Genomic DNA, 13,469 nt, shown 5'->3' on the forward strand with positions numbered 1-13,469 from the left:
CACTGTGCAGGGCCGATAGTTCTTTTCTTTCTGTATGTTGAAAACATTATTCTACTTCCCTCCAGGTTCCGTGGTTTCTGATGAGAAATGCACAGTCATTTAAATCATTATTTTTCTACCTGAAATGAGTCATTTATCTTTGGTTGCTTTCAGGATATCTTCTTTATTTTAACAGTTTTCATAAGTTTGATTATAATGTGTGGATGCCTTTGATTTTATCCTGTTTGGGATTCACTGAGTTTCTTAAATCTCCATGTTCATGTCTTTTGTGAAATGCAATAAGTTTTTCCACCATTATTTCTTAAAAATTTTTTTTCCCATTCAACACCCTTTTTATTTTCCTTCTAGGAGTGTAATGACACAAATATTAAACATTTTGGTATTTTTTTCACACAGGCCCCTAAGGTTCTGCTGGGTTTCTTTTTCAATTTTCTTTCCTTTGTTGTTCAGATTAGATAATTTCTATTGATCTATCTTTAAGTTAATTTTCATCCAGTGAATCTGAAATTTAAGTTAGTGTCCTTCTCTTTCTCTGTTCTAATATTTCCATTTGGTTTGCTTTTATATCTTCCTTTTTAAAAAAAATTTTGAGACAGTTTTGCTTTTGTTGCCCAGGTTGGAGTACAATTGTGTGATCTTGGCTCACTGCAACCTCCACTTCCCGGGTTCAAGAGGTTCTTCTGCCTCAGTCTCCTGAGTAGCTGGGATTACAGGTGCCTGCCACCATGCGCAGCTAATTTTTTGTATTTTTAGTGGAGACAGGGTTTCACTATGTTGCCCAGGCTGATCTCGAACTTCTGACCTCAGGTGATCCACTCGCCTTGGCCTCCCAAAGTGCTGGGATTACAGATGTGAGCCATTCCACCAGGCCTGTTTTTATATCTTCTTTTTTTCCCCCTGAGAATTTCTGTATTTTCATTTGTTTCAGGAGCACTTTCCCTTACTTTATGGAACATGGTTATAATTGCTGCTTTAAAAAATGTCTGATAATTCTAACATCTGTATCTTCTCAGGGTTAGTGTCTGTTGATTGTCTCGTTCCTTGTCAGTTGAGACTTTCATGGTTCTTCATATGCTGAGTAATTTGGGATTATATTCTGGATATTTTGAATATTACAGGACCCCAGGTCTGATTTAAATCCTAAAAAGAGGGCTTTTTTTTTTCTTCTGAAGCAGGAAATGAAACAGATTATATTATTTTTGCAAGTTCAAACCTGCCTCGGGCTGTGGTCTCAATATCATTTCTGATTTCAGAGTGCAGTGCTATTCAGATCAGTCCTGTGTGTGTGCCACCCAGTGGCCAGTCATGGGCCTGGATCGGGGTCTACCTTGCAGTTTCAGTTCTGCAAACATGTGGTAGGGTGTTTAGGATCAGATCCATACATTTGCAGCCTGGAGGTTAGCCCAGGAGCTAAAACATAAGTTTGTGGGATTTCTGTCTTAAGCTCCCTACTCTCCATGATCTCCCCAACACCCTCTGGCTCCTTGGGGCCTCACTTTTTAGCCCTCCAGTGAGCAAGCTTGGGCTTCAGTTTCTCTGCTCTGCCACTCTTACCATGATTGTTTCTGTGTTTGGGGTCAAGTGGCAGGAGGAGAGAAGGTGGAAAAAAAAGGAAGAAAGATTTGCCACACACTCTTGTGAACACTGCTCCTCCAGTCAAACAGAATAATTCCCCTCTCTTGGAGTCTTAGATGACTGCCAAGCTCCACTCCCACCCCCTCAGCCCCTGCCACCAACACTGCTGCTACAATATTGCCTGTGGGCTGAGGCTGGAAAGAAGGAAAAAACTAATAAAAGCCAGGGGTTCCCATGCACCCCACTCTCTCTCTGACTCTTCAGAATCTCCTTTCTTGTTTTTGGAGAGGTCTTCTCTTACAGCTCTTTCTGTCTTCCTCTGGTGCATACGTCCAGCTTTCTGGCTGCCTTTTAGTCTAGGCTGGCTGATACTGGAAGGGAAAAAAAGGCAAACTCACTACTGACTTAGTTGGACTTTGAATTCTCGTCTCCTTCCCAAAGCCACCTGCTATGATTTATGTTTCAGAACTCTCAGATAGCACCTCCATCCATTCTGTACAGGATTTACAGTTACATTTAGTGTGTCCTTCCTTATTCCATCTTTTCTGGAATAAGGCTCTCCTTTTGCTTTTTAAATCATCAATCATTTGCTATGTGGAAAATGATATCTTCGTTTATATGTATGGCACTTACTGTCCCCCCACCCCCCGCAAAGTTTCATAAAAAACAAAACTTATTGACTAGCAATAACTCTTTATTATATGGCCGGAAAGAATTAGGCAGTCCATCTGGAGAAAACAGACTGTTTCTCTTCGCTCACACAATACTTCTGACAGCAAACGTGTGGGGCTTTTTTTTTTTCCCACACCAAGCAGTTCTCCAATTCTGCTGCCATCAGCTGCATGCCCTACAATTTAATTCGATTTTGACACTGTCTACCTGGAATTAAGCATCAGATCCCATGGGGTTAGGTCTCAGTCTCACAAGATTGCCCTGTTAATGGAAAAACCACACTCTGAAAATGTTTTCAAGAGGTTTATTCTGAGCCAGTATGAGTGACCACGGCCTAGAGAACAGAGTCTCAATAGGTCCTGAGAAAGCGTGTCTGTGGCAGTCAGATTACAGTTTGGTTGTATACATTTTAGGGAGGCAGGAGTTATAGGCAAAGACATAAATTCATACATGGAAGGTATACGTTGGTTTGGCCTGAAAAGGTAGGATATCTTGAAGAGGGAGCTTACAGGTTACAGGCGGATTCAGAGATTCTTTAATTTGCAATTGATTAAAGGAGTAGAGCTTTGTGTAAAAATTTGGAGTCAACAGAAAAGAATGTTTAAAGTTAAGATAAGGAAGTATGTGAACCAATATTTGAGGTCAGAGTGACCCATAGGGGTGAGTGACTTAGCCCTTGTCCGGCATGGCCTTATGTCCTCTTTATAATTTGATATCTTATTGTCACAAGAAGTCTGTTTTGTTAATCTTATGATCTGTATTTCAACATTAATGATGGTCAGTTATGCCTAATTCGTGTCATGCTGGGAATTCCATTTTTAAGGATTTTCTAGGGTCCCCGTAGCCGAGAGGGGGTCTGTTCAGCCAGTGATGGGCTTAGGATTTTATTTTTAGTTTTCAGCCTCTACTTCAGATGTCAATCACAAGCCCAGGTCTCTAGTACTTTTGACCAACCAGCTATAAATTGGGGTTCCCCCTACCCACCTCCTCAGGTTCAATACTTTGCTGGGATAGCTCACAGAACTCAGGCCATTTACTTGTTTATTATAAAGGATACAGATGAAGACTTAGGTGAGGTCTAGAAGGGTCCCAAGCATAGGAGCTTTTGTCCCTGTGGAATCGGGGTACCCCACTTTCCCAGAGTTTTTATAGAATTTAAATTCCCCCCATCCCATTCCTGGAGGTCAGTGGGTAGGGCTGAAAGTTTCAACCTTCTAATCCCTTAGTTTTTCTGGTGTCCAGTCCCATCCTGAGGCTATCTTTGGTCCTACCCTAAATTACCTCTTTAGTATAAACTCAGGTGTGCTTCAAAGGGGCTCCTTAAAAATAAGAAAGGACACCCCATGACTGAGGAAATTCCAAGGGTTTTAGATGCTTTGTGCCAGGACCTGGGACAAAGACCAGATATACTTCTTATTACACCACACTATCCTATTTTCTTTTCCTCTAAATTTCATCCTATTTTCTGAATCCACAATTGGAGGCATTCCACCCAAAGACGAATTCTCAAAAGAACAAATTCACACCAAGATTGAACCACAACCTCACCTGGCCCGCACAATGCCTTCAACTGTTTTTCTGGCTTGCATTTTCCCCTTTCATATTAATAGAGAAAAAAAGAGTATTCCAAGGCCATGAGCACTCTTGAGATGTTGAGCTGGAATGATTGGGAAGATGATAGCTCTTCATCCATGGAATAAGAAAGAGGGTTTGGAGGTGGGACAGGAAGTGATATGTTCTATCCATAACATATTGTGCTTGAAGCACCTGCCAAAATATCCAGGAAGTGGGAGCCTGGAGGTGAGGGTCAGAGGTCAGACTTGGGTGGCATAAAGAATGACTTGGAATAAATTGTTGTGGAAGGGCTACAGGAGAAAATTATCACGAGAGGACAGGGTATGTATCATGGTGAGAGAAGAGGGCCAGGGACCTCGTGCACGGTGTGCTTAACCTTCACATTGCAAGGACTTCCCACCGTGATACAGGCCTCAGTTCTCCACGGCTGCTCTTCAAGACCACTCCCACTACTGTGCCTCCCCACCATTCCTCAATATTCTCCACTCCCAGAGCCTGATGAATTTCCCTAAGCTCCCACTTTCAGTACTCAGATTGGCCTTTATCTCAAGGCAGAACTGATATTTGGGTCCCATGGAAGATCTGTTGGGGAGTTTTTCAGATTTTCCTGATTCTGGCCCCTGGTGGAGAAAAATGATCTGGGGTAAAGTTGCAGCCTGCCTGACCCATGCAGGAATATTTATCCCTTACGTTGGGCCTACTAATCAGCACAATTACCTCTGAACATGAAAACAACAAGGCTTTCCGATCACTTTACCATTGCCAAGTTGTATTTACAAATGTCATCATATTTTATTGTATCAACCATTATATCAGTCATGATATGCTAGGTTTTGCTGCAGTAGCAAACTCAAATATCAGTGGGAGATTTGATGCTGTACATTCAATGAATGGTGCGGGTGCTTGTGGATCACAGTCCTTTCAGACCCAGGCTATCCAAGCATTCCACAACCCTAGCACCAGTGGGAAGGGACACGATGATTTGTACATTGAGTCTTAAGGCTACTACCAACTTAAAAAAAAAAAAATTAAAACAAGAAGTCACATTCCATTTGCCACAGCAAGTCACATGGCCACATTTAACTTCAAAGGGAGGGGAAGTGAAATCTCGTCTCTGAAGGCGAATTGGTGAACTTCCGTCATGACTACCACAACCATGCCCTCTAAAATCATTATAGCCACAGGAGAGTTGAAAAACTCAGACTAGTAAGTCACTTTTCCAAGTCACACAGTCAGGAAGTTAGCAGAGCAAGGCTCCAAGTGCACATTTGTTTAACTCTAAAACCAAGGTGCCTTTCACAACCTGATGTGTTGTCTTCATGAAAATGTTATCCAGAAGAAAGGTCTTATTAGCTTCAAGGGAACTTCAGATGCTCACAAGTAAAAGTTTGATATGTCCAATTGACTTAATCAATCAAAAAGAAACAACGTGTTCCTGTTTTCTTTCCTTTTGCAACAACCTGTTTTTAAAAGAAGGAAAGAAAGAAAGAAGGAAAGAAAAGAAAGAAAGAAGGAAAGGAAAGAAAGAAGGAAAGGAAGAAGGAAGGAAGGAAGGAGAAAAGAAAGAAAAAGAAAAGAAAGAAAGCAAAAGAAAAGAAAGAAGAGAAGAGAAGAAAAGGAAAAAGAAAAGAAAGGAAAGAAAAAGAAAGCAAGCCTTTTGACCCACCCTTTGACCTACACCACAATATCTGAGCGCATGTCAGGGTGATTTGGTTTCTTTCCCATTGTGTGGTATTTTCTATTCACAGGACTGGGTCAGGAGAAGTTTGTATCTTAATCTACACACTTGTTCTTGCTCATGTTTGCCTCTGCTTGATCCCATACCCTTCATTCATCCTTTGGAATGTTCCCGTGACAACAGAAGAATGGCAATATAGCTAGCCAGACAAAAGGGACAGACCAAGAACAGACCAACTTCTCTCTGACTGAGGATGTTAACGGGGAAGACACAGGACACGAGAGTGTTCTCTCCCCATCTTCCCCCTTGAGAGAAGTCAGCAGTTAGTGAGTGTCAAGCCTGCTCTGCAGATGAGGAAACAGGCTCAGCAGGTTAAGCCACTGCTCAAGGTCACAAGGCTAGTACCCAGATGAAAACCAGCTGCTATTATTTTTTCCCAAATCACTGCTTCATTTTCTGTCCATTCCACCCTGCAACCTTCCATCTCTCCTCCTAGGAAACCTGTGCCCGAAGCATGCAGACAATGCAGGGCTCCTCTGCCTCCTCTGATGCCTTCCACCTCCACGGATAGGTGCAGCTCTTTACAATGGAGGCATAGAGATGAGGTGGCCACCGTAGGGCTCAGGCTGCTGGGAAACTGGAGGTGGGAGCTGTCCCAGTACTATAGAAGAAATGCTTCTCAGCCCTCGAAACTCTCCCTGAACAAACCCGAGGTTCATAGAAGAGGAGTTCTGGCAAGAGGCTGAGTTCTGGAAAGTGGCACCGATAGTAGCAGAGACTGGGGTCCACATTGCTGGGCTAAGCTTTGGGACAAGCCCATGAGGGAGAACCCACAAGGCTTGTATTTTAACTCCAAAGAAGAAAAATAATAACCTGGTTAGATTAAATATGCTTTGAGCGGGGAAGATCCTTAGCTTTAATGTGTATGATATTTGGAATTCAAGAAGTCCTAAGTAGTTTCCATGGCTATTTCTGACAGCCTGAAGCCCTTGGTTTTCTCCACCCATGGACTTCCGAGGGACAGGACAATGGGGAGGGGGCTCACTGGAATAGCTCAAGGCCCATCAGATGGGTTCTTATTTCTGATCGATAATATACTCATGGTGTGAATGTCTGCAACTCATTTTTTTCCCCTAGGCCTTTGTTTTTTTATCTGAATAAGAGAAAATAGGACCGGGCGCGGTGGCTCAGGCCTGTAATCCCAGCACTTTGGGAGGCTGAGGCAGGCGGATCATGAGGTCAAGCAATGGAGACCATCCTGGCCAGCATGGTGAAACTCCATCTCTACTAAATAAATACAAAAACTAGCTGGGTGTGGTGGCGTGTGCCTGTAGTCCCAGCTACTCAGGAGGCTGAGGCAGGAGGATTTCTTGAATGCGAGAGGCGGAGGTTCCAGTGAGCCAAGATCGTGCCACTGCTTTCCAGCCTGGGTGACAGAGTGAGACTGTCTCAAAAACAAACAAACAAACAAAAAACCGAAAGAGAAAATACTCTCTTCTACCTCTAGAATTCTGAGATTTTAAATAGGGAAAGATGAACTTAGGAAGAAGCTGGCCCTGAACACTGATCCTGTCGCTTCTGGATAAACACCTAATACCAGAGGACTAGAAGAGCCATTTCAGGGTCACCCACTCAGGTGTTCTCTCATCCTACCCAAGTCAACAAACACAGCAGCTCTGTCAATGTCTTCATGACTGAAGGCAGGGATCGTGGAGAGTTTTGTCTGTAAGCCATGATGTGGCACTAGAGCTGCATGGTAATTCTCTGCATTAGAGGGAATAAAAGAAGCTATTCCAAACGCAGCTTGAAATTTTTAAAAAAGAAGTCACATACTTCTCTGAGTATGTCATCTTTTCCCAGATGGATCCAAAACGAGTCACATAATTTTCCTGTTGCAGAGTTTCTGAGAGATTCGTGGATTTGAGAACTGGAAGGGGCTATACGAGGTGGTGTGAGCCTGTTCAATACTCTCCCAACAGGTATAATTAGGTTCTTGCCATTCCACAGGGGAGGTGACTGCAGTTCAAAGGTTGGTGACTTCTACGATGGGATGGCCAGAGAGTAATGGCAGTGTAGTGGTTGGGGGACTGACTGCTTTCTTTTATGACACCAAACTGCTGCTCAGAAGCAACAGTTTCCGCCATCACACACAGAGTGGTGAAAGGAAACATTAAAAAACAAAAACAAACAAACAAACAAAACGGAATGTGGGGCCCAGGAACACTCTGGCAGCACTGTCTGGCGAGCCATTACAACTGGCACATAGTAGGTGCTCTGTGTGCTGAAGAGAGGCAGGATGAAGACGAGTGAGGCAAGGCAAAGCCATGAACTTGGAGACTTTGTCATTTGTAGTGCCCTGGTTTTATGCATAAGCCATATCTGGCCAGTGTTCACTGAATATGCCCTATCTCTGAGATTTTATAAAAATTAATTCATTCAACAAGAAAACCGGTTTGCTGAAGAAGGAAAATTGCCAACAAGGCCAAGGTGACAGCAATTTCAAGCACAATGTAAGCTGATTAGCCTCAAACAGAGAAACTGCTTCCTGGCTGAGCTCTCCCACCCTGCTCCAGTTGTCTTGGAGATTTGCAGTCCTGGTCACAAGAGGTACCAGGCGGCAGTGTGAGCAGTGGGTGAAGGACAGGACCTCATTATGAGAGTCTCCCAGGAAGGAAAAGGCGGACACAGGGCATTCTTTCAGAATGATGGATTTGCTTAAGTTTGCATTTATTTTTTTCATTACAAGAGAATTGTGGAATGATGCTTTTGCATTACCTTTTTAAAAAAATAACAAATGGGTTTTTTTCCCCCCTCTCTGCCTCTGGAAAAACACAGATCTGATTACATCTGCCCCAGCTTAAACCCCCTTAGAGGCTTCCTCTTGCTCATTTGAAAATGACACAACTCATAAAAACGGCCGAAAGCATCACGGGCATTGAATAGAATTGCACAGCACTGCTTTCTTAATTGTTAATAAAACGATGTACTTCCATATCAGCTGATCAACAGCCACTACGTCAAGCTGCCCCCTCCTTCTTCCACTCTGGGAACCCTGGGTCTCCCCAAGGCCTCCAGGACAGCAGTGGGTTCCATGGCCTGCTCCAGCCAGTGTCCTGTATCTGCTCTGATGGGACAGGCCCATGCCTTTGTGGCCATCAGGGGATGATTAACCAGGCCCAGTAGACTCTGTGCAGTCAGACCCCAGGCCACCCCGCCTTGCTTTGCTTCCCCACCTTCTCTCTCTTTTGTGGATTTTGAGGCCACACAGCTCTTCTGCTCCTTCAGAGTGCCCTGCCTTCCTCAGGGCCTTTGCAAAGGTGCTTCCTTCTGTCTAGAGCATTCTCCTACACTGTCCCCTTTGACCTTGGGTGACTTTTCTCATCCTTCCTTTAGTCATTCATAGTTGGCTTCAATAAATAAAGGATAGACAGGCGAGTGACTGATCAGCCATGCTTGAGAGGAGGAGGCCCTGGCACATGGGCATATGCCATAGATCTCCATTGTCTAGGCCTAGTTAATCATTGCCAGGAGGAGAAAGGAAGGCTGTGGACTGGAGGCTGCCAGCCCCACCTTCTCCTTCTCTCTGCAAGTCCTAAGGAGAAGCAGCCTCAGATCCGGGTGATGCCTCTTGGCTGTGAGTATTATCATTTGCAAAGAGGAAAAGGGGAAATAATCTGAATATCTGGGATTCCAAAAGTTGTCTTGTACCAGGTAACAAGAACCTTCCTATCTCCTCTGACCAGATGTGGGGCGAGAAAGGATGAGAGCAAGAGTGAAGCAGAAAAGGGAAAGAGAAGGAGATAACCTGAAGTGTGGCCTGAAGACCCCCTGCCACTTCATGTGAATCCTTGACATTCCATCTGGAAACCATTTTGCTCATGTCCTCAGAGCTGTGGCTGCAGAATTTTCTCTTGCCCAGTTGTGGGTTACAGGTCAAGTAGAGAGTCAGCCCCAGGCAAGGGCACGGGAACTCAGACTGTAGGTCAGTATTCCAGAGTCCCTGGAGGAGGAAGAAAAAGGACTGGGTTAAGGAGGCACGCAGGGGAGGGAATCTACCCTGAGATTCTTAGAAACAGCTCAAAACAACAGCAAGTTGACCAGCTCTCGAAGTGTTTTGTTTTGTTTACCATGCATCCCTTATTTTCTTATTATTTGCTGGGCACAGGCTTGCCTTGACTTTACAGTCCACATAAGTTTACAACCAGGAAAATGAAAGGAACAATTTTACAAGCATCGTAATGGATCCTGGTACCTCCTTCAGAGCCTGAAATTAGGGGTTTGAATGTAGGTCCATTTTCATCCCACCTCCAAATACTAGCAGCGGAGGGAATTATACAGGGGTTTCCCTCCCTGCTGGGACACAATTCTCTGAAGCACAGTTAGGATGAAAACACGAGTGTTTGTAGGAGCTGAGAGCAGTGTTTTTCCAAGTGCAATTTTCAGAACTCTAGGCCCAATAGATGTTTCGCTGGTAAAAACGATTCCAGGTCAGATAAATTTGGGACACTCTGCATCATCTCTCCCCTCTCAGGCAATCTCAGTGCTTGTAAGTGAGAAGACTGTGTTCCCCATAAATTTCCCCACAAAGGGTCCGGCTGTCCCGCATTGTCTTCCTGTAATCTGTTCACACGTTGCTCTTATTCCAGTTCCACATGCCCTGAAGTCCCAGGAAGTTGCTCTCAGCAGTGAGCCATTCGTTCCTCAGAGATCTGGGAGGCCTCACCATGTGCAGACGCTGTGCGCAGGCTGGGAACCACAGGAGAAATGGCTGAACGTTCTGTGGGTGTGGCTGTAGCCAGAGAGTTGATCAGTGAGGTGGGGCGGTGACAGTCTTCTATAGGATGTCATATGCATAATTTATCACCTTAACTAGGACAAGAGAATGAAGGGGAACACTATTAATAATTAATTAATAATTATAATAGGACAACAGGTGTAAGCTAGAGCTCTTACATAGACAGAACTGACACGTGACAGTTTCTTGTCTGTCCATTTAGGAGCTGCCTCTAGGGCCAATGGATAATAATCACAGGGCAAAAGGTTTCAGGTCAAAATTACAAGGGACTTTCTAACAAAGAGCCTCTAAAAACAATGTGGGCTAGTTTATGAGGTAGTGAGCAGTTCATCACATCAGATATGCAAAGGGGTGACCCACCCTCCAAGATGCTGTGTACAGATGACACTGACATGCCAGGCAGGCCCCCAGCCTGGGTAAGCACAGGTCAGCCTCTGACTGTGATCTGAAGCACCTATTCTTGGCTCTCTCTTTCGGTGAGGGTCAGTAAGATATTTTATACGCAAGGATCAAATTCTGCTCCTCCGATTCATACATAAGAAGCACATTTGGATAAAAGTAGAAATATAACAGGACTGAAAGATTAAAACTTGCTGTTTTAGCATACTTAATATTCACTGATGCTTACACATAATGTAAATATCTCTTTGTTTAAAATGAGTATAGGCTGGTCTCTGTGGCTCATGCCTATAATCCCAGCACTTTGGGAGGCTGAGAATGGACGATCACTTGAGCTCAGGAGTTTGAGACCAGCCTGGGTAACACAGCGAGCCCTGCTTTCTACTGAAAATAAAAAATGAAAAAAAATAAATAAATAACCAAGTGTAGTGGTGCATGCCTGTAGTCTCAGCTACTTGGGAGGCTGCAGTGAGAGAACTGCTTGAGCCCAGGAGATGGAGGCCGCAGTGAGCTGCAATCGTGCCACTGCACCCCAGCCTGAGTGACAGAGTGAGACCCTCTCTCAAAATAAATAAACAAATAAAACAAGTATTATCTTGACTTTAAAGAAAGAGACTTTCCTGTGACATATAAGCAAAATATGGTCAAAACAATTTGACCAAAGTTGAAATGGACTGGAATCACTTCTGAGGAGCCAGCCTAGGTCTGTCGAATCAAGTTTGCTCACTAATAATCGTACTTGGGTTATGTAGGATGTTAACATTAGAGGAAGAGGGTGGGGGATATAAGGGGGTTCTTTGTACTATTTGTGAAATTTGTCTAAAATTATTTCAAAATTAAAAAATAAAAAAGCAAAAAAACAAAACCACACCCTTTGCTCCTAAGCCCTGTTTGCCCCAGACCTTATTCGATGAACTCACTCAATTGTTTAAGATTCAGCTCAGCACAACATCCCAGATTCCCTGTCCTGAGGCAGGCACTCCTGTATGAGCTCCTAAATACTTCTGCATATACCTACCACCTACTGGTATGGTTTTCTGGCTGTATTTCATCTTCTTCACCTTACGTGGAGTTTCTTTTGGAATGGAAAGTTTTCTTCCTTTCATCTTTGAATCCTAGCACCAAGGCCACACCAAGGCACTAAATACGTGTCTCAAACGAATTAGTAAATCTTTGAACAAATCTTATTAGTTTTGTTTTCTTTTTTAAAATTATGGTAAAATGTACATAACATAAAATTTCCATTTTAACCATTTTTAAGTGTACAATTCAGTGACATTAAGTACATTCTAAAGTTGTGTAGGTTTTTTTTTTTAATCAATTCTAAATGGTTTAAACTGGCCAGTAGTTACTAGAGCTGTTAGATCGACTTAATTTGGACCCATGAGACTCGTGACACTCAGAATTAATCTAATCCCATTTACACCAGGTGCCTCCCATCAAAATCTGTTTGATAAAGTGTGGAATTGTTTCATCCCATTGGAACCAGCTCTTGAATAGTCAGAACTGGCTCTGCCAGCCTCTGGGCCAGTAGTCGGCACTCAAAGTGGTGTTTCTTTCTTTGGCCTAATCTCTTGGGTTGCCACTTTCCCTTTTGTTAATTTTTTTTTCTGGAGGACAATCTTCCCTGGGAGCTCCCTTCTGCTCCCACGAAACACACTGCACCCAGCCCTGGTGCGGCCTGGCTCTGGGGCAGGGAGCTTGCATTCTGCCACCTCCTTCATTGTCCTCTCGGTACACCTGCACTTTCAAAACGGCCCCTGCAGGCAAGCTTTAGAGGCAGCGATAAACAAACAGGCTGACTCAAATTTAGGGAAACGCCTGTACCTGGAGAGCCTCTTCAAATATTTGTCACCCCCTCCCTGCTCTGGAGGAAAGAAGAGACAGTTCCACACAGTCACTCTATTTCCTGCCTTCCCAGCTCTGAACACCTTGGCTCGAATATAAAGAATTTGGCTCTGAATTAGGACTCAAGAAACGGGGCCCTAGTAATTTTCCCGCCATTAACTAACCGCATCTCTTTGGTCATGCCTTTTTGGGGGCAATAATTTCCCCATTCGTAAAACGAAGGTATCAAAGTTTGATTTTTATCATTATTAATGACAATAATATTTTTTTTTTTTTTTTTTGCAGCAGGCATTTTTTTCCCCAACAAAATATTACCCTGAATAAGACAAGAAAGAATCCCGAACGGCTCTGGCTGTCAGGGTGTGTGTGTCTCCTCCCCATGCTGTCTAACCCCAGTTGGAATTTGGAGGGCTCTTGTCCTTTTCCCTTGGCCTCAGAAGGAGCCCAGCGCGTCCTACCTTGCGTGGGAGTGTGTGTGTGTGACCAGGGCTCCTTCCTGCCCTTAGAGTCACCGCCCCCTTCTCGCACAGGTTTACAGCACCACTTGTCTCGCCCGCTCCCCGCTTTGTCTCCGCCCCATCCTGATCTGATGCTGCAGGAATGGCTGTTCCAAATGGAAGGATGCCCACGTCCGTCCCGTGCCCCAGTCCTTCAACAGGTCCCCCAGACCTCAGGATAAGACGAACGCGGAATTCAGGGCCTGGTCTCAACCGCCCTCTCCCTTTTCCTCTCACTTAGACAGCCCTGGCCAGCTGAGCCACTCTCCTGTCCACTGTCGCCCCCTCCCGCCTTCGTGGCCTCTGTCTAGACCGTGCTCCCTCCTACTGGGTGATGTCTCTTCCCCTGGGACCCATGGACCATCCTGTTGTTGACCTCGGGGGTCTGCGGGTGGGGGGCGGATGGGGGCCGGCCCTTCCCGCGGCGGCC

General features: G+C 44.5%; 2 protein-coding genes across 2 annotated transcripts in view; one reads left to right on the plus strand and one right to left on the minus strand.

The window, feature by feature from the left end:
* The window catches only part of THSD4 (thrombospondin, type I, domain containing 4), a 723,953-nt gene that overhangs the window by 4,983 nt on the left and 705,501 nt on the right, over positions 1-13,469 (plus strand). The gene's annotated exons all lie outside the window — the stretch shown is intronic.
* On the minus strand, positions 8,752-10,354 carry CT62 (cancer/testis antigen 62). Its single transcript, XM_011978586.1, is given in 4 exon segments — positions 8,752-9,257; positions 9,259-9,500; positions 10,224-10,243; positions 10,246-10,354. Coding segments are annotated over 4 exon segments (402 nt in total). The 3' UTR covers positions 8,752-9,226.

The sequence above is a fragment of the Mandrillus leucophaeus genome, unplaced genomic scaffold (assembly GCF_000951045.1).
Source record: "Mandrillus leucophaeus isolate KB7577 unplaced genomic scaffold, Mleu.le_1.0 Scaffold197, whole genome shotgun sequence".
NCBI classification, from domain to species: Eukaryota; Metazoa; Chordata; class Mammalia; order Primates; family Cercopithecidae; genus Mandrillus; species Mandrillus leucophaeus.